The 24009-nt window shown below is 34.3% G+C and overlaps 1 protein-coding gene across 1 annotated transcript in view; it reads right to left on the bottom strand.

Annotated features, from left to right (window-relative positions):
• Window positions 1–24009, bottom strand: part of CCDC73 (coiled-coil domain containing 73) — a 116435-nt gene that overhangs the window by 79158 nt on the left and 13268 nt on the right. The window contains exons 2-5 of the mRNA XM_036086374.2: window positions 11365–11436; window positions 6662–6733; window positions 4984–5019; window positions 3982–4056 (exon numbers count right to left, since the gene is read on the bottom strand). Of these exons, the coding sequence (XP_035942267.2) occupies window positions 3982–4056; window positions 4984–5019; window positions 6662–6733; window positions 11365–11436 (255 nt within the window). The remainder of the gene's footprint in view (window positions 1–3981; window positions 4057–4983; window positions 5020–6661; window positions 6734–11364; window positions 11437–24009) is intronic.

Below are 24009 nucleotides of genomic sequence, written 5' to 3'. Positions count from 1 at the left end.
CAAAGTATATAAAGCAAATATCAACAGATTGAAGGGAGAAATTGACAGAAATACAGTAATAGTAGGAGACTTTGATACCTCACTTACAATAATGTACAAAACATCCAGAAAGAAAATCTATTAAGCAATAGCTGACTTAAACCTCACTATGGATCAAATGGACCTAACAGATATACACAAAACTTTTCACCCTACAGCAGAAGAATACACATTCTTCTCAAGTACACATGAAACATTCTCCAGGATAGACCATGTTAGGTCACAAAACAAGTCTTAACAAATTTAAGAAGATCAAAATCATTCCAAGTATCTTTTCCGCCTACAGTGGAATGAAACAAGAATCAATAACAGTAAGAAAACAGGAAAATTCACAAGTATGTGGAAACTAAACAACACTCTTGGACAATCGCTGTGTCCAAAAAGGGGGAATTTTAAAAGTATCTTTTTTTTTTTTTTGAAGATTTTATTTACTTATTTGACACAGAGAGAGACAGCAAGAGAGGGAACACAAGCAGGGGGAGTGGGAAAGGAAGAAGCAGGCTTCCCGCCAAGCAGGGAGGCTGATGCAGGGCTCGATCCCAGGACCCTGAGATCATGACCTGAGCTGAAGGCAGTCGCTTAACCAACTGAGCCACCCAGGCACCCCTAAAAAGTATCTTGAGACACATAAAAACAATAGCACAACATAACAAAACTTATGGGATGTGGCAAAAGCAGTACTAATGGGTAATTTTATAATGATAAATGCTTACATTAAAAAAAAAGAAATATTTCAAATAAACAATCTAATCTTACATCTCAAAGAACTAGGAAAAAAGAGAACAAACTAACCCCAAAATCAGCAAAAGGAAATAATAAAGATTAGAACAGAAATAAATTAACTAATAAACAGAAAAACAATAGGAAAAAAATCAACAAAACTAAGAGTTATTTTTTTGGAAGGGTAAGTGAAATCTATCTACTAACCCTTAGCTAGACTACCAAAAGGAGAGAAGACTCAAATCAATAAAGTCAGAAATGGAAGGAGACATTACAGTGGATGCCTCAGAAATAAAAAGAAACAACTATACACCAACAAATTGGATAACCTGGAAGAAATGGATAAATTCTTAGAAACACACAACCTTTCAAAACTGAAGAAAAGATGAAATGGAAAGCCTGAACATACCCATCACAAATAACGAAATTGAATGAGTAATCAAAAACCTCCCAAGAAAGAAAAACCCCAAACCAGACAGTTTCGTGGATTAATTCTACTAAACATTTGAAGAATTAATATCCCAATCCTTAAATTCTTCCAAAATACAGAAGAGGAAGAAACACCTCCAAACTCATTTTATGAGGCCAGCATCACTCTGATAACAAAGTCAGAAAAAGATAATACAAGAAAACTACAGACCAATATCCCTGATGAACATAGATGCAAAAGTCTTCAATAAAAGTCTAGCAATCCAAATTCAACAGCATGTTAAAGGTTCATACATGTGACCAAATGGGATTTATCCCTGGGCTGCAAGATGGTCTGGCATATGCAAATTAATAAATGTCATACATCACATTAACAGAATTTTAAAAATCCACAGGTTTATCTCAATAGATGTAGAGAATGCATCTGACAAAATTTAACATCCATCCATGATAAAAACTCTAAAAAAAATAGGTACACAGGTAACTTACCTCAACACAATAAAGGCCATATATAAAAAGCCCACAGTAAACATCACCATCAATTCAGTAGAAGGCACGGATACTCATTCTTACCACTTTCTTCAACACAGTGCTGAAAGTCCTAGCCAGAGCAATTAGACAAGAAAAAGAAATAAAAGGCATCCAAATCCAAAAGAAGTAAAATTTTCTGTTTGGATATGACATGATCAGTTATGTAGAAAACCCTAAAGACTCAACAAAAGCATGTTAGAACTAATAAATAAATACAGTAATGTTGCAGATACAAAACCGACATACAGAAACCAGCCATATTTCTATACACAAACAACAAACTATCCAAAAAGAAATTAAGAAAACAATCCCATTCACAACAACTAAAAAAATATTTAGGAATAAATTTAACCAAAGAGGTAAAATATTTGTACACTGAATATTATAAAACATTGATGAAGGAAATTTTAAAAGACAGATTAAGTGGAAAGACATCCTGTGTTCATGGATAGAAGGATATTGTGAAAATGTCCATATTATCCAAAGTGATCTACCAATTCAATGCAATCTATCAAAATCACAATGTTAATCTCTACAGAAACAAAAAAAATCCTAAAATTCATACAGAACCACGAAAGCCCCTATAATCAGAAAATAATAGCTAAAGCAAACTTGAGCAAGATGAACAAAGCTAGAGGCATCATGCCTCCAGATTTCAAAATATATTTCAAAGTTACAGTGATCAAAACAGTATGTTACTGGTATAAACAGACATACTGGTTAAATGGATCAGGATAGAGAGACCAGAAATCCATGCAACTACAGCTAACTGATCTTTAACAAGGGTACCAAGAATACACAATGGGGAAAAGATAATCTTCAATAATGGGTGTTAGAAAAATTGGATACCCTCATGCAGAAGACAAATCAGACCCTTATCTCACACCATATACAAAATCTCTTATATACAAAAATCAACTCAAAATGAATTAAAGACTTAAACATAAGACCTGAAACCATAAAACTACCAAAAGAAAAAACACAGGGGAAAAGCTCCTTCACATTAGCACAAGCAGTGATTTTTTGGATAGGACACTAAAAGCACAGGCAATAAAAGCAAAAATAGTCTACTAGAACTACATAAAACTAAAAAGCTTCTGCAAACAAAGGAAATAATCAATGGAGTGAAAAGGCAACCTATAATGGGAGAAACATTTGCAAACCATGTATCTGATTGGGGTTAATATACAAAATATATCAGAAGCTCGTACACTCCATAGCAACAAAACAAAACCAATATAAAAAATGGGCTGAGGACCAGAATAGACTTTTCTAGAAAGACATACAAATGGCCAACAGGTATATGAAAAGGCGTTCAACATCACTAATCATCAGGGAAATGCAAATCAAACCCAAAGAGGTATCACCCTACACCTTTTAGAATGGCTATGACCAAAAAGACAAGAGATAACAAGATTGGTGAGGATATGAAGAAAAGGGAATCTTCTTACTACCTTAATCAACTAAAGAAAGTTTATCAGATGCTTAAACAAATCCATACTATGATGTGAATTACCTGATTAAGGTAGTGACCGTCAGGATCCTTCCATTGTAAAAATATATTTTGGTCTTTGTAATTAATGTTATCTATAGGGTGATAACTTCAAAATCATGTATTTCTCTCCTAACAATCTTTATTTTACTTTGTATCTCATTTTATTGCTTGTTTTCCCCCACCTTGAATGGAAGCTCCATAAAAGTAAAGATTTTTGTTCTTTTTATTCATTGCTATATCTCCAGTGGTTAGAACAGTGCTTGGCACATTGTAGACCTCAATAAATATACTTAACGAATCATCATTAGCTGTATGCCTCTCTATTCTATATGAGACTGCGAACAACCTAAAGGCAAATGTGATGTTTTTGTCATCTCTGTATTTGCAGAAAATAAGCACAGTACTTAACAAATAATCATGACTTGCTTAATGCTATTCTATTTTCACTTTTAACGACCACAGGTAATCAGTTATAATACACAGGCCTGACTTGGTTTTTTTATTTACAAAGTGTTAAAAATAACATATTTATTTAATTATATTACAGTAAGAAATAATGAAGCTATTTTAATATTTCTTTTTAAAATAAAAGATGAGGAAAATCCTACTAATTTGAAATTTGAGGCTTTCAGGAAAAAATTACTAAGTTATATGATATATGAATTTTTGTCAGCTTTGTTTTGCTAACTTACATGTTTAGTGGACACTTTAGTAATACAATGCTAAAATACCAAATTATTTTTTTAAGCAATACTAAGTTACTTTACCTGTAATGCTTTTAATGTTTCCTTCAATCCTTCTATTTCTTTTTCTTTTATTTCTGTAGCAAGCTGATATTTTCCCTTTAAGGAAAAAACTATAATTCAGTACTTTCCAATGTAAATGATATTATTAATGGGGAAAATACAAAAGCTCAAGAACCAAAACCTCTACTTTAAAACTAACACTTCACATCTTTAAACTTGGATCTGCACCACAACTTACATTCCTAATGACTTTAAAATATCATGAACTTACAATAAGGCCTTTATAAGATTATAAATATCATGAAATGAAAATTATAACAAATCATTTTATCAGTGTAATATTATAACAAATATTTATGGAGGCTTCAGTGCATGATAATCATTTTATCAGGAGAGCCTTCCTGAGAATTTATGGACACTATATAATTATTTAATTCACACAGCTAGAATAAATATATTCTAATTAATAAGTTACAAGTATATTTGTCTTATAAAGATATGGGAGAATTTTTTAAAAGGCCTTTGTAAATAGTATGTTCATTCATAATAAAAACATGTATTAACAAATAATTAGAGAAAATATTTAATGCTAGGTGAATTTCTAGTTCAGAGTTGTATCTTCTTTCCCAATTGGTGTACATCCAGATGCAAATCATTTTAATGTTTATTTAAACAGGTAATTACATTGAAAAAGCACTAAAAATATACTTAATAAAAACATTACAGTAGAACAGAAAAAACATTAATTTGGGGGCTGAAGAGAGCTGAGTTCTAGTCCCAACTTCGCCACTTCAGAATGAGAGCTTCAGCTTCAGCAAGTCATTTAATCTTGCTAGGCTTCAGTACTACCAACTGTAAAATGACAGAGGTAACATGATTTCCTTGGCTCTTTTCAATTTCTAAGATTTTAAGCAATTAACAGTCTCCATTAATCTATTGCTAATACTCCTTTTCATTGTGGTGAACAACTGATAATCAAATGCACTTAACTAGGCTTTAAATTATTAAAAAATTAATAAATACCTTTTCTTCTTCCAAGGCACACATCTTCATTTGCAACTGATAAATAATTTTAAGAGTTAAAATACAGGTAAGTAAACTGTTAGCAGTGATTTACACTGGTCAGTGAGACTATAAAAATATTTTACATGTAATACAATGTGAATGTGCCGCCTTTACACTGAGAAAATAAAATAATAAAAGGCATAGAAGGTGGCAAAAAGCCAGACACCAAAAGAAATGAACAATTTAATCACATGATTAGGGATACCAATGGTCCCTGAAAATTTAGTTTTTCCTTCCACGGGTTTTTTTTCTTCAATGTTTCAATATTTTGCCATCTACTCTTAAATAATATGTAATGTTTTCTGAAGGCACACTTTTATGAAATCAGTATCATTTGTATTAGCATTGACAGTATTTTCTGAAACGTTTTTAAAAAGATGCATGTAGCTGTCTCATAAATAAATAGTGATATTTTAAAACAGAGTAACTAGGGTCAACATGCCAAAGAAAACTAATAGAATATTCTAAGCAACACAAGGATACTAGGTAAAATTGTCAAGAAATAAAATTTTTCTTCGGAACTTCTCCATCTCATTTTCCACATCCCTCATTTACATTCAAGAATCAGGAAGAGGAGAGGAGTGGGGAGGGGAGGGGAAGGGAGGAAAAGAAACAAACAAAAACAAGAAAAAAAAAAAGAGCCCAAGAGCACTTTCTCCATTACCCTTCAGATACCCAGATATTCTTATTTTGCCGAAAGTCCCTTGTGACAAGAGACCTAGACTTGCCCTCTCCTAGAGAATACTATGTGGTATATTTGGCTTCTGCTTCCTTAGTCTTCAATTAAAACTCCCATAACTTTGGTGAGGCTAATCTCAGTCTAAAAGGAAGAAAGTTTATCATCTGCTTAAACAAATCCACACTACAGTGTGAACTACAAATAACCTCAACCAACTAGTGATTTACCTTATATAGGTGTATTTCTTTTCATGCATTTCTCTTTCTAAACATACACACTTGTATGGAGAAAAAGACAAAAGAGGGAAGGAAAAAGGAAGAAAACAATGGCGATGCTGGAATGACTATAAGAAAAAAATTTCTTGAGAATATTTTTCATGACCACATTTCTTACACTTACATTTTCTAATGAGGGACTGAAGAGCAATTTGAGGTAGTAAAGAAGAGCTATAGAACTCAAAATTTAACTGAAGGAGTTGCTATTCATTTTTTAAATCATATATATATATGTTTTTCTCTGCTCTTAGTTGCTGATAGTATTTATGAAGGGCTCAGTGCATGATAATCACATCTCATCCTTCACATCTCCCTCCTTCCACCTCAGCTTTTCATCAGCATTCTACTTCTGGCTTGCGTAAAGGAAGACAGCAGAAAAGGTAAGACCCTAGGATACTCTAATCCAAGGGATAAAGGGGAAAGGGAGAGAAAGAACAAGAGCACACACATCACTAACCTAATTTATTTAGGACAGATGAAAATACATCTCCAAGAAAAGTTTTCCCAATTTCTCCCCTTAACTAACTCATTCTACTACGTGTCAGTTGTGATTCAAAATAACTTTATCTCCTGCTTCCATTAATACTCTTTTTGTCTTCAGTGAGTATGCCATAATACTCATATGGGGACAGGAGGGAGGTGAAATATTTGAAACTGTTTTTGCCTATCCTTATGAAATTACCTGCTTTTTAAAAGCTGCCATTGCTTCTCTGTGTTGCTTTGCTAATGTTTCCTTTTGATTCTGAAGCGCTTCCTATTTTAAAAATTATGAAAAGTTAAAACATAAATTTGAGCAACTTTCAGCTTTAACTTTTAATTAGGTTCATAATTTAAATAAAAGTTAAACACTTATTGCACATATTATTGTATGCTCTTGAAATGCACTTTAAACCAATTCTATGATTTTTTTACCTGTCATGGATCAGCATACAATAATTATTCTTTCAGTTGTTTCTTCATGATAAAATGCATTTCTTTAAAATTTTAAACTCTAGGATGCCTGGGTGGCTCAGTTGGTTAAGCGACTGCCTTCGGCTCAGGTCACGATCCTGGAGTCCCGGATCAAGTCCCGCATTGGGCTCCCTGATTCACTGGGGAGTCTGCTTCTCCCTCTCCCTCTGACACTCCCCCTTCCCATGCTCTCTCTCTCTCTCAAATAAATAAATAAAATCTTAAATAAATAAATAAATAAATAAAATTTTAAACTCTAAACACGACTCAGGGTGCCTGGGTGGCTCAGTCAGTTGAGCGTCCAACTCTTGATAACAGGCTCAGGTCATGATCTCAGGGTCATGCTGAGTTGACCTGAGATTCTCTCTCTGCCTCTCCCCCCACCCTGCTCGCATGCACGCACATGCTCTCTCTCTCTCAAATAAATAAATCTTTAAAACACACACACATACACTCTAAACATGGCTCACTCCAAAGCTTTCTTGAAGAAAATATTTCATCAAAAGTTATTAAAATTAGTAGTCTTAGTACACAAGACACCTATAGTCTTTTAGAGTTCCCAAAGAAACCCATTTTATTATCTAAGCACAAATGTTCACATGAGGACACAATTCTCTAAATTCACCAAAGTAATTTTTTTTATAAAATCAAAACCACCATAGGGCATTTTTTTTAAATCCACATATATGATTCCATTTCTTTTTTTTCTTCTCTCCCCCCACTTTTGATAGAAGTTGTGTGTTCTGTTCTTCAGATTCAAGACGACTTCCAACTTTTTTTCTATGTTTAGTGAATAATTCTCACACTTAAAAAAAAAATTAGATCTTCGAGTGTTTGTTATTTGACTCCATGTTTCTAAATATATGTTGATTTACCAACTTAAAAATTTTATCTGACTTCTGTTACGATAGTTGGGAGTTTGGCTTTCTCGTACAACCATTACCTAACATCTGCTCCCTCTATTCTTCCAACAGAGTTACATAAAAACTGTGACTTAAATCAATCTTCAGTATTTGTACTATCATGACTACGCAATTTTTACTCAATGCTCAGCCATATAATATACCGTAATTACAATTCTATCTAACAGAGCTTTTTGTTTTTTCTGAAGTTAGCAATTACTTTAAAATATTTTACTTCTTGGGGCGCCTGGCTGGCTCAGTCTGAAGAGCATATGATTCTTGGTCTCTGGGGCATGAGTTTGAGCCCTGTTCTGGGCACAGAGATTACTAAAAAAAAATAAATAAACTTTAAAAAATATTTCAATTCTTATAGCTAATTTTAAAAAATAGTACTACCAGTTCCCAGATCTGTACCAATGGTTCATACTCTCAAATGAAAAAAAAAGAAGAAGAAGAAGAAGAATGGAAAAAGCAAAGTGAGAAGACCCCAAGAATGACAGGGAATCACAAAATGCACAAGAAACCAGACAGATTTAGAAAAGGTGTAGATGTTGGACAAAATCTTTCAGAGGCTATTATTCAGTTTTCCATGAAAATAAATTAGATTCTAATCCACTCCTGCAAAGAAGGAAAGAATTTATTGAGGACCTCAGGGATAGGTTCTCTGAGGAGTACATTCTCAAGTAAATGTGACCTCTAGCTCCTCCTTACTTTTTGTGACCAGCCTTAAACCTGGAAATAGGAGATTTAATATGCAACAAAAACTGGAATGGGAAATGGCCCCATTACTAGATCTCAAGTCCAGATGTTCAAAAAGCCTTTGACAAAAGCAGAATAAACTGGAGGCCTTACAGATAAAACAACTTAATGTTCCCACTCCAGTCATCAAGCACTGAAGGAGTGAGCCTCTTGGTAAAGACACTTGTAGATACTTATTATAAACAGAAAGGGTACTGGGGAAAAACCTTCCTGAACTAGCTAAGAAAATGAAGGGGAAAAACATCAAGTGGGCAAATCAATGATACTGCTCTGAAGGCAAATCATGCACCCAACTTCCCATTTTATCCTCAAACTTGCAAAAAGAAATTTCTCTAAATATTAAAAGAAACTTTGCAAATGTTTTAGTCATACCATTAATCCTGCCATCATCACATAACCTCTTCCTCAGAGTCCATGAGCTACTCAGATAGTGAATATCTCTAATAATCCAGAGATACTCCCCACTGTTTCAGTTTCCAACTGTTATCCCTGGATCCTCAAGTGAGACATATTATTTTCGCCTTTTTGACACCACACCCATTAGCATAAGAGAAAGGAATCTACTATGTAAACAGAACTGCAAAATTAAATTCTTCCCTGATTTTTTTTTTTAGATCCCTGAGGATTTTTCTATTGTAATCAGATCACAGCTAATCAATCAGATACTGACTTCCTGATACCTCTATGTATGATCAAACCAAATTAAGATTTCTTTGAAGTGGCACTCTTTGTGGGCAAAATGTCGTACTGATATTAGCAGCAAACCTCTACTTAACTTTACATAATCTCTAAAACCAGAAGTTAAGAATTAAAGCCAATAGTCTAAAAGCCTAATAGAGAAAGGATCAATCACATTTTATACCAGTCTTTGAACATTGTTGTTTCCCAGTCAAGAAACCCAATGGGTGAAGATAAAGATCTGTTCAAGAAAAAGAAATAAAATAACTGTGGCCCCAATTCTTTGTAGTACTGAGCCCAAATACTATTTTACCTTCAGTGCTATCTGACTCTACATATTTTACCACTGTAAATATACGTTCTGCTTTCTATAGTGTTCCTTTAGATCAAGATGGTGTGACCTGTTTGTTTTGTCCTGGGAAAGTCAACAATTTACCTGGATAGCTATGCCTCAGGGGTTTACTGAGGAACCTTAAGGAACTTAAATTTCTCTGTAACTCCACTCTTCTACAATACATGGGCAAGTTTTTGTTGTTCTAAAGATGAGGAGAGCTCTAACACTGACTCCATTTAACTGCTTACTGCTTTAGCTCAAAAAGGACATGAAAATTCCAAAGAAAGTTTAGAATTTTGTCAGAATAAAAAATGCCACCTTTATCATTCACTAATTTATCTTATGATTTGAATCTACTTCTAGACTCTATTATGTTCTGAGGAATACCTATCCATGTATGCTACATCAAGCTACCTTAATTACTACAGTTTATAATAATATATTTAAGAATCTAGTGTGATTATTTCGTCCTGTGCTTTTTCAAAAATTTCCCAGACACTCTTGTACGTTTATTTCCACATAAACCTTAGAACAGCTTAAGAACAGCAAACACACTCTTGGTATTGGATTGTATTAAACATACTGATTAACTTAAGGATTTGGATAACTTTATACTGTTGACTCTCTCTATCCAAAAATAAGATAGGACTTTACATTTTGAAATCTGCGTGGCGTTTCAGTTTATACTTAGTGTTTATCTGTTTTTTCTTTCTGCAGAGAGGTTCGATACCTTGGACCTCATAAAACCCAACTCTAGTTTTACTCCCGTATTCTACACAACCTTGTGGGCCTGTCTGGTCTCAAAATTCCCATCATTTCTAGTTTGAGCTATCCTCTGTCACTTGAATTCTGATTCTGATATGTTACCTCCAACTTCCTATTTCAATATTGCCAAAGAGTGAAAAGAAGGGGGCCATCATAATTAAGATTTCAATTTTTAGCTATTAAGATTACTTTGGTGGAGAGGCATGAGAAGCACTATCAAAAGTGCTTCCGTATAAGTAAGTCTAGAGAGAGAATCAGATCTGATGATACTGGCGGTTGTTTTTTGTTTTTGTTTTTGTTTTAAGCAGGGTCCACACACAACATGGGGCTTGAACCATGACTCTGGGATCAAGAGTCACATGCTCTACCAACAAAACCAACCAGGTGTCCCTCTGATATCGGGGTTTTTTTAATATTTGCTTACAGTATGTAATAACAGCCTGGGAAAATGAAGAGGTTTCACTTCTTAAAAAATATTTTGACTCTCTTATAATACACAATGTGTTTCTCAGACATTAAATAGATCATAGTAGTTCTCAGCATTATTAACAGAAAGCCTGGAAAAAAATTTCATTCTCAGTGTTCTGGAGGCCCAGATGTTATTAAAAACAATTTTAGTCAGAATTCTCTTGAGACTTTGTTTAAAATGATGCACAGTCTCCAAATATGTTTAGGAAATTTAAAAATTCCAACTGCAATTAAGGATTAGAATACCTCTTTCTGTAGAGGCTAAAAAGACTAATCTGAAATAAAAATTTAAAATACTCACTTTTGGGGTACCTGGGTAGCTCAGTTCATTAAGCATCCAACTCTTGATTTCGGCTTAGGTCATGATCTCAGGATGGTGAGACTGAGCCCCACATCAGCTCCGTGCTCAGAGGAGTCTGCTTGAGTTTCTCTCCCCTCTACCCCTCCCCCACCACTCATGTGCATGCTCACTCTCTCTGGGGTAAATCTTAAAAAAACAAAACAACAACAACAACAACAAAAACTCACCTTTTGCCATTTAAGTTCTTCTGTCTCCACAATAATTTTACCAATCTGCTCTTCATATTGAGTTTCTGCTTCCTAAATAAAAAAGAAAAATGCTAGGAAAATTAGGACTTTAAAATTTTACATTTCAGCTCTTTGTAGAAAGATAAAAAGAGCATCCTCTCATGCTTACAACAAGAAAAAAATCTGGACAAATTGCAAATTAGATAGACAAACCCATCAGAGAACTGAGGTCCCAGATGATTCGATTAACCCAAACTCTAGATAACTCTCTCCAGCAGGGAGAAGAGAACCACAGCATTTGCTTACCTGGGACATAAACCACTGAGTGCTAATAAGAAAACTCAGCTGAAAGTTCTTAATAAATTGGTAAAGGCAGAACATGGACTAGTGTAAGAATGTGAATTCCCAGGGGCCCCAGAAATAAGGAGGTTTTATATATTTTACAAGGTTATTCCTCCAGGAAGCCCCCCAAGTGCTTCCAGGGAAAGATGGGAAGAATCCAACAATCTGAGAAGCTCTCCCCTGTGGTACTGGCTGGGGAAGAGAAGAGCAGTCACAACCCATCTTCCCTATTTCTCCTACAGACCAAGAATCTTAATCTGTAAGGGAAAGGGCAACAAAAACTATACTTAAGAACACTAGTGGAAACCCTCTACAGCTGGAAAAGGGGACCAAGGTCCACCACTGAAAACTCCACCTAGACAGACCAGTCTTCCTCATCTCCCCTAAGGAACAAGAGCCTAATCTACAGGGGGAGGGGCAATCAAAATGACAGCATGAGAGCTCCAGTGAAAAGCCACTGCAGCTAGAAGCAGGCTAGGATAATAAAATAACAGCTCTATCATGGCAGGAGGAGCAGAAAAACAGCAAGAATATAGGAATACAGTAGGCCCAGCATTAAAAACAAAAGAAGGATCAGAACTCTTGTGAAGACCTCACCCTGAGACCCAGTTTCACCTAAGAACTGAAGCTTAATAAAGTCAGAGAATGCCCATATTCCCCCACCTGCAGCCACGACCTGACAAAGAAGCATCAAATAAAAAGAACAGGGAGATCAGCTGGGAGGGCTGCAAAGACAGACTCTCTCTGGGAGGCAGCACAAAAGTCCCAATGTCAAGGAAGAAGGCCCAAAGCCAAGCAAGAAGCAGTTACTTAGAAAAATCCTGATTATGTTTAAAATCATGTAACACTCCTGAATTAGCCTACACCATAAACATAAGGTATCACTAAAGAAATCTGATTCTTCTGTTGAAAAATTCAACAGGTAGACATGAAAAGTGCCTGTATACAGTGTTGAAGGTATGCCCCAACACGCATAGAGAGAGCCCTGCTACAAAACCTGGGAGTTTTTTGTTGTTGTTGTTGTTGTTGTTTTGGCTCCAGGTGTTTAAGGAAATCTCTGCCAAACAAAGCACTAGCTGATCATTAAATTAAGAGAACAATGACTTCAGTGGCCACACATGACAGAAACAGCAGACTTCACAAAATTTTTTCAGAAAAGCCACTAAACAAACAATGACAACAAACAGCAACCCTGGTAAGGAAAATTATCTGATTTCCAGAGTTGCCACATATTCAAAATGTCCATGTCCAGTTCTCAACAAAAAATACAAAACATACAAAGAAACAAGAAAGTGTGATCCATACACAGGCAAAAAAAAAAAAAAAAAAAAAAAGTTAAAAAGAACTGTCTCCGAGCAAGTACAGACAATGGACTTACTAGACAAAGACTTTACATCAACAATTTAAATATGCTCTAAGAGTTAAAAGAAACCATGTACAGATTCTGCAACCATTAAAAAGTTAGTAAGGGAAAGCTACAAACAAGTTTATGCTCATAAATTTGACAACTTACAGAAATGGACCAATTCTTCAAAATCCCAAACTACCAAACCTGATCCAAGGTGATATAGACAATCTAAATAGCCCTATAACCACTAGTTAAAAAGCTCCCAAGAAAATAAATGTCCAGGCCCACATTCATCTTTAGAGAATTTTACCAAACATATAAAGAATTAACACCATTTTTACAGTTTCTTCCAGAAAAATAAAAGAGGAAGGAACACATCCCAACTCATTTTATAAGGCCTATGTACTGTGACACCAAAACTAGACAAAGACAGTACAAAAAAAGAAAACTAAAACCAATACCTCTCACAAATTTTGATGGAAAAATCCTCAACAACATATTAGCTAATGGAATCCAACAATGTATACACCATCACCAAGTAGAATTTATTCCAGATATATTAGGCTGATTCAACAACAATATTAAGTTGATATATCTCACCATATCAACATGCTAAAGAAGAAAAGTCACATGACCATAACAATTGACAGAAAAGACAACTGACAAACCCAACACTCATTTATAATAAAAACTCTCAGCCAGTTTGGAATAGAGAGAATTATCTCAATTTCATAAACAGCATTCATAAACACTATACTTAACATCATATTTAATGATAAAAGACTGGATGGATGGATAGACAGACAAGGAAAGGGAAAAAAGGAAAGAGAGAAAGAGGAGAGAAAAAAAGGAAACAAATCAGAGAGAAGTAAACTGTCTCTATTTGTACATGACATGATTGTATACATGGAAAACCCCAAGGAATCTATAAAAAAAAATCTCCCAGAATTAATAACTGAGTTCAACAGGGTCTCAGGATAAAGATCAACACTCAAAATATCATGTTTCTATACACTATTGAAAACAAAATTAAAAATACAACATAATTTATAATCACTCCAGAGAAAATGAAATACGTAAGTGTACACTTAACAAACATGGATCTGTATGCTGATAGACACAACAATATGGATGAATTTAGAACATCATGCTGAGTGAAAGAAGCCTTACCTAAAAGAGTACATATGTATGATTCCATTTATATGAAGTGTCAGAAAAAATAAAACCAATTGACAGTGGAAAATAATCAAAAGAGTGGTTGCCTCTTGGGGAGGGAGTAGGGGTAGAACTGGCCTGGGTAGACAGAAACATTTTATATCTTGATAAGATGTATGCATCTTATCAAATCCCAAAGAAGTTGGACTGAAAATGTACAAGATACTGCTTTCTTCATGTGGGCCTGGTTATACACTTCTCTTTTAAATGGGTTCTGAGATCTTACTGTGATTTAGATATTGTTCTAAGCACTTTTTATGTATTAATTTAATCATAGGTATAATTTTTCGAGGTAAGTACTCTTATTATCACCATTTTATAGATGAGGAAACTAGGTTAGCAAGAGAATAAGTAACTCCCCTAAATGCACATAGCAGCAAAACAGCAGAGCTAGTATTTGAACCTAGATGATCTGTCTCCAGAGCCTCTTAAACATGCCATTTTATTACCTGTAAGAAATTGTGAGTGCTGTGGGACAATATGGATTGTTATGATACACTCCTTTCCTTCAAAAACCTCAGAATCTAATCTTCATATCCCACAGAAGATAGAAAGACATTCAAAATCATACTACTTATTTTAAATATACAAGTACATTCTGATATTCGGTAGAACATTTCAAAATAACAATTAGAAATATTTGTTGAATAGAAAAACAAAAGCATTAAGAATTCCTACAAATGTTCTTAGAATATTTTTCTATTTCAGAAATCTTTGTAATAGACTAAGTTGAATAATATGAAAACAGTAGCTTAAATACTAATTAGGAAAGAGGTTCTTTAAAATATGAACTTTTAGGCTATTCCATGCATATTAGTGATATTTATCTTGAATACTTTGTAGCTAATCAAACTAAGAAACTATCTGAAAGAATGATTAGTATTTTATTAGACAACATGAGAAACTGAATTGGGCAATTTCGTAGGAGGTGGATTATGAGTTTGAAAGGAGAATAAAAGTACCCAGTCACAGTTTTGGCTGCTTGGACATGTGCCTGCTGTATGTACTATGTCCCTAAATCTGTTCAGGGTCAAGAATTGAAGAGGCCTGACCAATACACAGCACATCTTGTAAAACTACAGCCTGAAGCAAGCATTTTAAAAAAAGCATGACACTTTCTAAAGGTTATAAAGAGTAAATAAGCCATCAAATTACTCTTCTTTTATTGTTTTTATAAAAACACTTAAATCCTTGTAGTCCTAAGGCAGCTAATAAAAAATAAACACTTCTAAGGTTCTATATTCTTGGATACTTTATTGAAGTTACAGATGCGATTTTCTTACCAAATTTCATAGATTTTTCTCATTGACAGTAAGGATTTTTATTAATAACTTTTGAAAGCTGCTTGAAGAACTAATGAAATATAAAAATGAAAAGTTCCAATAAAAAGAAAATAATGTTTAATATAAAGCATATAGCTAAATTAAAATCCTAATATAGCAAAAGTGTATCATAATGTTACCTTTCAGCATTGTAGATAACACCCATTTTATCAGTTTTCCATGTGGTACAGAGATATACATTCTATAAATCATTGTAATTATAAAAGGGTATGATTCTACTCAGAGCATAACTAATTTTATGGTGCACTGAAATGCTGCTTAAGGTTATTTACCACATATTATACCATTAATTATACCCAATTTTCCTTCACAATTTCCTTAGCAAATCATTGCTATTTTAGAATACCCAAATTTCCTTTGGCTTTTATTTATTGCTAATTTGAAATTCTAAGATTTCCTTCTGTTCACATATTTAATAAATTTAATGTGTCCTTTCTCTAAATTCCCATACTACTTTCTTCATAATTCTATTATCAGACATAATATATACTATGTGAGAATACAGTAATTAATTTGCATGGTATTAGGTGATGATTAAATTTCAAATTCTCTTAGGGCAAGATTGAGTAATGGTTTTTCAAAGGTTATCAAATGAATGCATATTTTAAAAGTGAAAGTTATATGGTAGAGCTCTTTTATCTCCACTGTATAGATGATTTGGCTGAGAAATAGTTTGTGTAAAAACTTTCAACCCACTTCCTATTTTTACAGTCTAAAAGATTTCATATTAAAGTCTGGATTTCTAGTTTCTCTTCGGTAATTGGAAGAACTGATAATACAAAGCCCATTATTCTATATGGCAACAAGTTTTTGGAGCTGAATGGCAAATATAAGTTGAACTGAAGACAAAGGCTCTCCATTTCAACACAATTCCTACCCTATTCATATCACATGCCAACCAACTATCTGAATCCTGAAGAAAACTGAATTCGTGACCCCTCTGCCATTGGTTCATCCCCACTCATCAGTTATTATGTAATCTGATAAGGGAATCACCAGAAATGTTGTCTAACTTCTAAAAAACATACATTATGGATTCAATGTAAACTTATCTGTTGACTCAGATTGTTTATTTAAAGATCATTAATTTAAAACATTCAAATTTTTTAAAATATCATCACCAATTTAGGTCAATATGAAAAAAAATTAGTAACTTTGTTAATTACAGCATAGTTAGGTACTTAAATACAGTTTAGTGGAGTAAGAAAGTCTCTTTCTTTAATTTTTATTGTCTATTGTGTTTTGCTTCTTTAAAGAAACTTTACTATCTAACCCTTTATAGTATGGCCCAATTTTATGTTGACTGCATTAGTCAGTCCAGTTAATTTATTATATATATTAATGGAAGAGCTTTAGACAAGGAGTAGAGAGATCAGAGCACTAGTCTCTTAAAAGCTCTGGGCTTTAGGTTGGACTACAAGTTATCTCAAGTTACTTTCACCTCTAAAATTCTACAGTTTCATGATCCTGAAAAAAAGACTAATCATTAAGAATACATCTCTGGGGTGCCTGGGTAGCTCGGTCTCTTAAGTGTCTCACTTCGGCTCATGTCATGATCTGAGGGTCCTGGGATCAAGCCCTGCATCAGGGTCTGCACTCAATGGGGAGTCTGCTTGTCCCTCTGCCCCTCCCCCCACTCAGGCTCTCTCTCTCTCTCTCTCTCTCTCTCTCTCTTAAATAAAAATCTTTTTAAAAAATACATCTCCAAGATCATAGAGAGAAGGAAGTACAGAAAGATGATCCTGCCAATCACCATTTGTCAGATCACTAGGGGCTGAGAAATTGAGGCAGATCCACCAGCAGTCATGGGGATTGACTTAGTGTTCAGGATACACCAAGAAGGAGGGATTCCAGGGGCGCCTGGGTGGCTCAGTCGTTAAGCGTCTGCCTTCAGCTCAGGTCATGATCCCAGGGTCCTGGGATCGAGCCCCGCATCGGGCTCCCTGCTCAGCAGGAAGCCTGCTTCTCCCTCTTCCACTCCCCCTGCTTGTGTTCCCTCTCTCGCGGTCTCTTTCTCTGTCAAATAAATAAATAAAATCTTTAAAAAAAAAAAAAAAGAAGGAGGGATTCTGGAAAACACCTTAGGATTTTAGATGAAAGGCCAAGAAGCTACACTCTTAGAGTGGAGGATGGAAATAAACTAGCCCTCACAAGGAAATTCAGCCTCCAATAAGCTCAATCTTTGATGGGTAAGATGATCTGCCCCATCCTAACTTCCAAAAGCAAAAATGAAACTCTCTAGATGAAGATGACATCATCTAAAGCCTCAAATTTGCTTTGCAACTTTTCATGCACAAACGCAATCAATCAAAACTTACCCTATATCCTGGGAGGTAAGTTAAATGACCAAAACCAAGAGGGAAAAAAAGACAATAGAAATGGATCCATAAGAGGTCCAGATATTGGAGTATACATAGACTTCAAAATATATAAAACTGATATGCTCAATAAATTATATGACAAAATTAATTTCAGCAGAGGACTGAAAATTATAAAAGAAAAACCAAATGGAAATTTCAGAACTGAAAAACACAAGATGTGAAATTAAGAACTCAATAGATGGACTTTATCAGCAGATTAAATAAATTAAAGAGATCAGTAAACTGACAGAAGAAAATAACCAGATTGAAACATGGGCAGAAAAGGAAAAAGGAAAATATAGACAAAAAGCTCAATAATGATATAGGAGACTTGAACAAGATTGACAAAGTTGCCCAAATTCAAATTCATAGAATACTGCATGCAAGAAATAAAGAATATGTATTATTTCAAGTTCATTTATGTTGGCATATTTACCAAAATTGATTATATGTTTGACTACAAAGAAAAACTCCACAAGTATTAAATTATTGAAATTATATAAAGAACATATTATCGATATAATAAAATTACACTTAAAATCAATTGTTTAAAGTTAACAAAAAGTAAAATATTTTTAAAAGAAGTAATATACTTCTAAATAACTCATGAATCAAAGAAGAAATTACAGTGATAATTAGAAAATAATTTGAATTGAATGATAATGAAGATAAAATATATAAAAAATTGTGGGATCTAGCTAAAGCCATGCCAAGAGAAAGTTTATACCCTTAAATGTTTTATATTAGAAAAAAAGTTTAAATTAATAAACTAAATATCCATCTCCAAAAGTTCAAAACAAAAAGAACAGCAAATTTAAAAAGGAAATAAAGAGCAGGTATTAATATAAAACAAATATGCAATAGAAAGAATCAACAATGCTAAAATTTAATTCCTTAAAAAGACTAAGACAATTGATAAACCCTTAGAAAGACTGACCCAAAATTCCTACTCATTCATAATGTCTCTGCATGAGTTATTCCTTCCATGAAGCCTCCCTCACCAACCCCCTAGTAAAGCTAGCCATATCCTTATCCATCTTTCATAGTATATTGTACACTCCTTTGTTATAAAGTATTATAATCTCTAAAACATGGCATAGTAAATGCACATTAAATGTTAATGACCAAATACAGTCTTGCATGCCTAATATCTCTAAAAATTAAAAAAAAATCAATTTGTATTATACTATTCCTTGAGTTTTCACTATTTCAAAGTCCTAATTTTTTTTTACAAACTTTTTATTTTGAAATAATTTTAGGTTTGCAGAAGACTTGCAAATATAGTAGAGTTCATGTATACCCTTTACCCAGCTTCCCTAACATTAAAATCTTACATAAGCACATTTACAAAAGTTAAGAAAATAACATTGTTACAATACCATTAATTAGACTACAGAGTTTATTCAGATTTCACTAGGTTTTCCACCAATATTAGTTCCAGGATCCAATCTGGGACACCATGTTACATTTAGTCATCATGTCTCCTTAGGCTTCTCTTGTCAATGATAGTTTCTCAGTATTTTTTTCTTTTTTCTTTCTTTCTTTTTTTGGTGTTTTGTTTGTTTGTTTGTTTTTGAGAGAAGGAGAGAGGGAAGGAGAGAATCCCAAGCAGGGTCCATGCCCAGGGTGGAGCCCAACACAGGGCTTGATCTCACAACCTTGAGATCATGACCTGAGCTGAAGTCAAGAGTCAGACACTTAACCAACTGAACCACCCAGGTGCGCCGAAAATAGACTTTAAAACAAAGACTGTAGCAAGAGACAAAGAAAGGCACTATGTAATGATGAAGGGAACAATCCAACAAAAAAATATAACAATTGTAAATATCTATTCACCCAACATAGGAGCACTTAACCATATAAAGCAATTATTAACAGACATAAAGGAAGAAATTGACAGTAATACAATAATAGTAGGGGACATTAACATCTCACTTACATCAATGGATAGATCATCCAGACAGAAAATCAACAAGGAAACAGTAGCTTTGAATGACACGTTAGACCAGATGCAACTAACAGGTATATACAGAACATTCCATCTGAAAACAACAGAATACACATTCTTTTCAATTGCACAAGAACATTCTCCAAAGTAGGTCACATGTTATGCCACAAAACAAGTCTCAGTAATTTTAAGAAGACCGAAATCTTATCAAGTATCTTTTCTGAGTACAGTACTATGAAACTAGAAATCAATTATAAGAAAAGATCTTGAAAGAACACAAATACATGGAAGCTAAACAACATGCTACTAAATAATGAATGGGTCCACCAAGAAACCAAAGAAAAATTCAAAAAATACATGGAGACAATGAAAATTGAAAACACAATGGTCCAATATCTTTGGGATGCAGCAAACAGTTCTAAGAGGAAAGTTTATAGCAATACAGGCCTACCTCAAGAAACAAGAAAAATCTCAAATAAACAACCTAACCTTACTATCAAAGGAGCTAGAAAAAGAACAAAATCCAAAGCTAGTAAAAGGAAGGAAGTAAATAATAGAGATTAGAGCAGAAAACAATGAAATAGAGACGAAAAAAAATTGAAAAGATTAATGAAACCAGGAGTTGATTTGAAAAGATAAAACTGACAAACATTTAGCCAGACACATCAAGAAAAAAACAGGATTCAAATAAAATCAGAAATGAAGGAGGAGAAATAACAACACAGAAATACAAAAGATTATAGGAGAATATTTTGAAAAATTATATGCCAACAAATTGGACAACCTAGAAGAAATGGATAAATCCCCAGAAACATATAATCGTCCAAAACTGAATCAAGAAGAAATAGAAAATTTGAACAGACTGATTACTACTAATAAAATTGAATCAGTAATCAAAAACTTCAAACAAATAAAAGTCCAGGACCACATGGACAGGAAAAATGAATTCTACCAATTGTATGAAAAAAAGTTAATACCAGGGCACCTGGGTGGTGCAGTCAGGTGAGCGTCCAGCTCTTGGTTTCGGCTCAAGTCTTAATCTCAGGGTTGTGAGATCGAGCCCTGAGTCGGGCTCCATGATCAGCATGGAGTCTGCTTGGGATTCTCTCTCCCTCTCTCTCGGTCCCTCATACTCGTGCTCTCTCTCTAAAATCAAGAAATAAATCTTTAAAAAAAATAGTTAATATCTATTTTTCTCTAACTATTCCAAGAAATAGAAGAGGAGGGAAAACTTCTAAATTCATGCTACGAGGTCAGCATTACCCTGATACCAAAGCCAGACAAAGACACTACACGAAAAGAAAACTAGAGGCTAATATCTCTGATGAATATAGATGCAAAAAATCCTCAACAAGATATTAACAAACCAAATCCAACAAGACATTAAAAAAATCATTCACCATGATCAAGTGGGATTTATTCCAGAGATGCAAAGGTGGTTCAATATTCCAAATCAGTCAATATGATACATCATATTAACAAGAGAAAGGATAAAAACCACACAATCATCTCAACAAATGCAAACAAAGCATGTGACAACATACAACAACCATTCATAATAAAAATTCTCAACAAAGTGAATTTAGAAAGAACATACCTCAACATAATAAAGGCCATATATGAAAAACCCACAGCTAACATCATGTGAAAAACTGAGAGCTTTTCCTCTAAGATCGGGAATAAGACAAAGATGTCCACTCTCACCACTTTTATTCTACATAGTACTGGAAGTCCTAGCCACAGCAATCAGAGAAGAAAAAGGAATAAAAGGCATCCAAATTGGTAAAGAAGAAGCAAAACGCTCATTATTTGCAGATAACATGATACTATATACAGAAAACCTGAAAGACTCCACCAAAAAAACTACTAGAACTGTTACATGAATTCAGTAAAGCTGAAAGATACAAAATCAATCTACAGAAATCCACTGCATTTCTGTATACTAATAATGAAACAGCAGAAAGAGAAATTAAGAAAACAATCCCATTTACAATTGCACCAAAAATCATAAAATACCTTAAAATAAATTTAACCAGAAAACTACAAAACATTAATGAAAAAATTGAAGACAACAAAAACAAATGGAAAGATACTCAGTGCTCATGGATTGGAAGAATTAAAATTGTTAAAATGTCCATACTACTCAAAGGAATCTACAGATCCAATGCAATCCCTATCAAAATACCAACAGCATTTTTCACAGAACTAGAACAAATAATGCTAAAATTATTATGGAACCACAAAAGACCCTGAATAGCCAAAGCAATCTTGAGAAAGAACAAAGCTGGAGGTATCACAATCCCAGATTTCAAGATATACTACAAAGCTGTAAGAATCAAATAGTCAAATATCAAAATCAAAATATCAAATCAAATATCAAAATAGTTTGGTACTGGCACAAAAACAGATACATAGTCCAACAGAATAGAATAGAAAGCCTAGGGCACCTGGATGGCTCAGTCAGTTAAGCGTCTGCCTTCGGCTCAGGTCATGATCCCAGGGTCCTGAGATCGAGTCCCATATCAGGCTCCCTGCTCAGCAGGGAGTCTGCTTCTCCCTCTACCCTTTCCCCCTGCTCATGATTTCTCTCTCTCTGAAAGAAAGAAAGAAAGAAAGAAAGAAAGAAAGAAAGAAAGAAAAGAAAGGAAAAAAAGGGAGCCTAGAAATAAACCCATGGATATATGGTCAATTAATCTACAACAAGGGAGGCAAGAATATACAATGGGGAAAAGACAGTCTCTTCAACAAACGGTGTTGGGAAAACTGGACAGCTATATGCAAAAGAATGAAACTGGACCACTTTCTAACACCACACACAAAAATAAACTTAAAATGGATTAAAGACCTAAACCCGAGACTTGAAACCATAAAAGTCCTAGAAGAAAACACAGGCAGTAATTGGCCTTTGATTTTGGCCTTAGCAACATTTTCTAGATATGTCTCCTCAGGCAAGGGAAAAAAGTAAAATAAACTATTGGGACTACAATAAAATAAAAAGCTTTTGTATAGTGAATGAAACCATCAACAATACTAAAAGGCAACCTACTGAATGAGAGAAGATATCTGCAAATGATATATCTGAAAAAGGGTTAATATCCAAAATATATAAAGAACTTAAACAGTGTTATATGGTGACAGATGGGAGCTACACTTGTGGTGAGCACAGCATAAGGTAAACTTGTCAAATCACTATGTGGTACACCTGAAACTAATGAAACATTGTGTGTCAACTATGCTTAAATTTAAAAAAAAGAAGAAGAAGAATGTATACAACTCAATGCCAAAAAAATAATTAAATTGAAGATGGGCAGAAGACGCGAACAGACATTTTTCCGAAGAAGATATGGATATGACCAACAGACACAGGAAAAGATGCTCAACATCATTAATCATCAGAGAAATGCAAACCAAAACCACAATGAGATATCACCTTACACTTTTCAGAATGCCTAGAATCAAAAAGACAAGAAATAACAAGTGTTGGTGAGGATGTGGAGAAAAAGGAACTCTTGTGCACTGTTGGTGGGAATGTAAACTGGTGCAGACACTACAGGAAACAGTAAGGAGATTCCTCAAAAAATTAAAAATTGTGGTACTATAAGATCTAGTAATTCCATTACTGGGTATTTACCCAAAGAAAACAAAAACACTAATTCAAAAACATAGATGCACCACTATGTTTATTGCAGCATTATTCACAATAGCCAAGATATAGAAGCAACCCAAGTCCCCACTAATAGGTGGATAATGAAGATGTGGTATGTGTTTACAATGGAATATTACTCAGCCATAAAAAAGAATGAGATCTTGGGGCGCCTGGGTGGCTCAGTCGATTAAGTGTCTGCCTTCAGCTCGGTTCATGATCCCAGGATCCTGGGATGGAGTCCCACATTGGGCTCCCTGCTCAGCAAGGAGCCTGCTTCTCCCTCTGCCTGCCGCCTCCCCTGCTTGTACTCTTGTGCTCTCTCTCTCTCTCTCTCCCTTTCTCTCTCTCTCTGGTAAACAAAATCTTTAAAGAAAATGAGATTTGGGACAATGTGGATGGACTTGAGGGTATTATGCTAAGTTAAATAATTCAGATACAAAAAG

Source organism: Halichoerus grypus, chromosome 11 (assembly GCF_964656455.1).
Source record: "Halichoerus grypus chromosome 11, mHalGry1.hap1.1, whole genome shotgun sequence".
In the NCBI taxonomy this organism is placed as follows: Eukaryota; Metazoa; Chordata; class Mammalia; order Carnivora; family Phocidae; genus Halichoerus; species Halichoerus grypus.
Note: the sequence above shows the minus strand (reverse complement) of the source record. Positions and strands in the feature narration are given on the sequence as shown.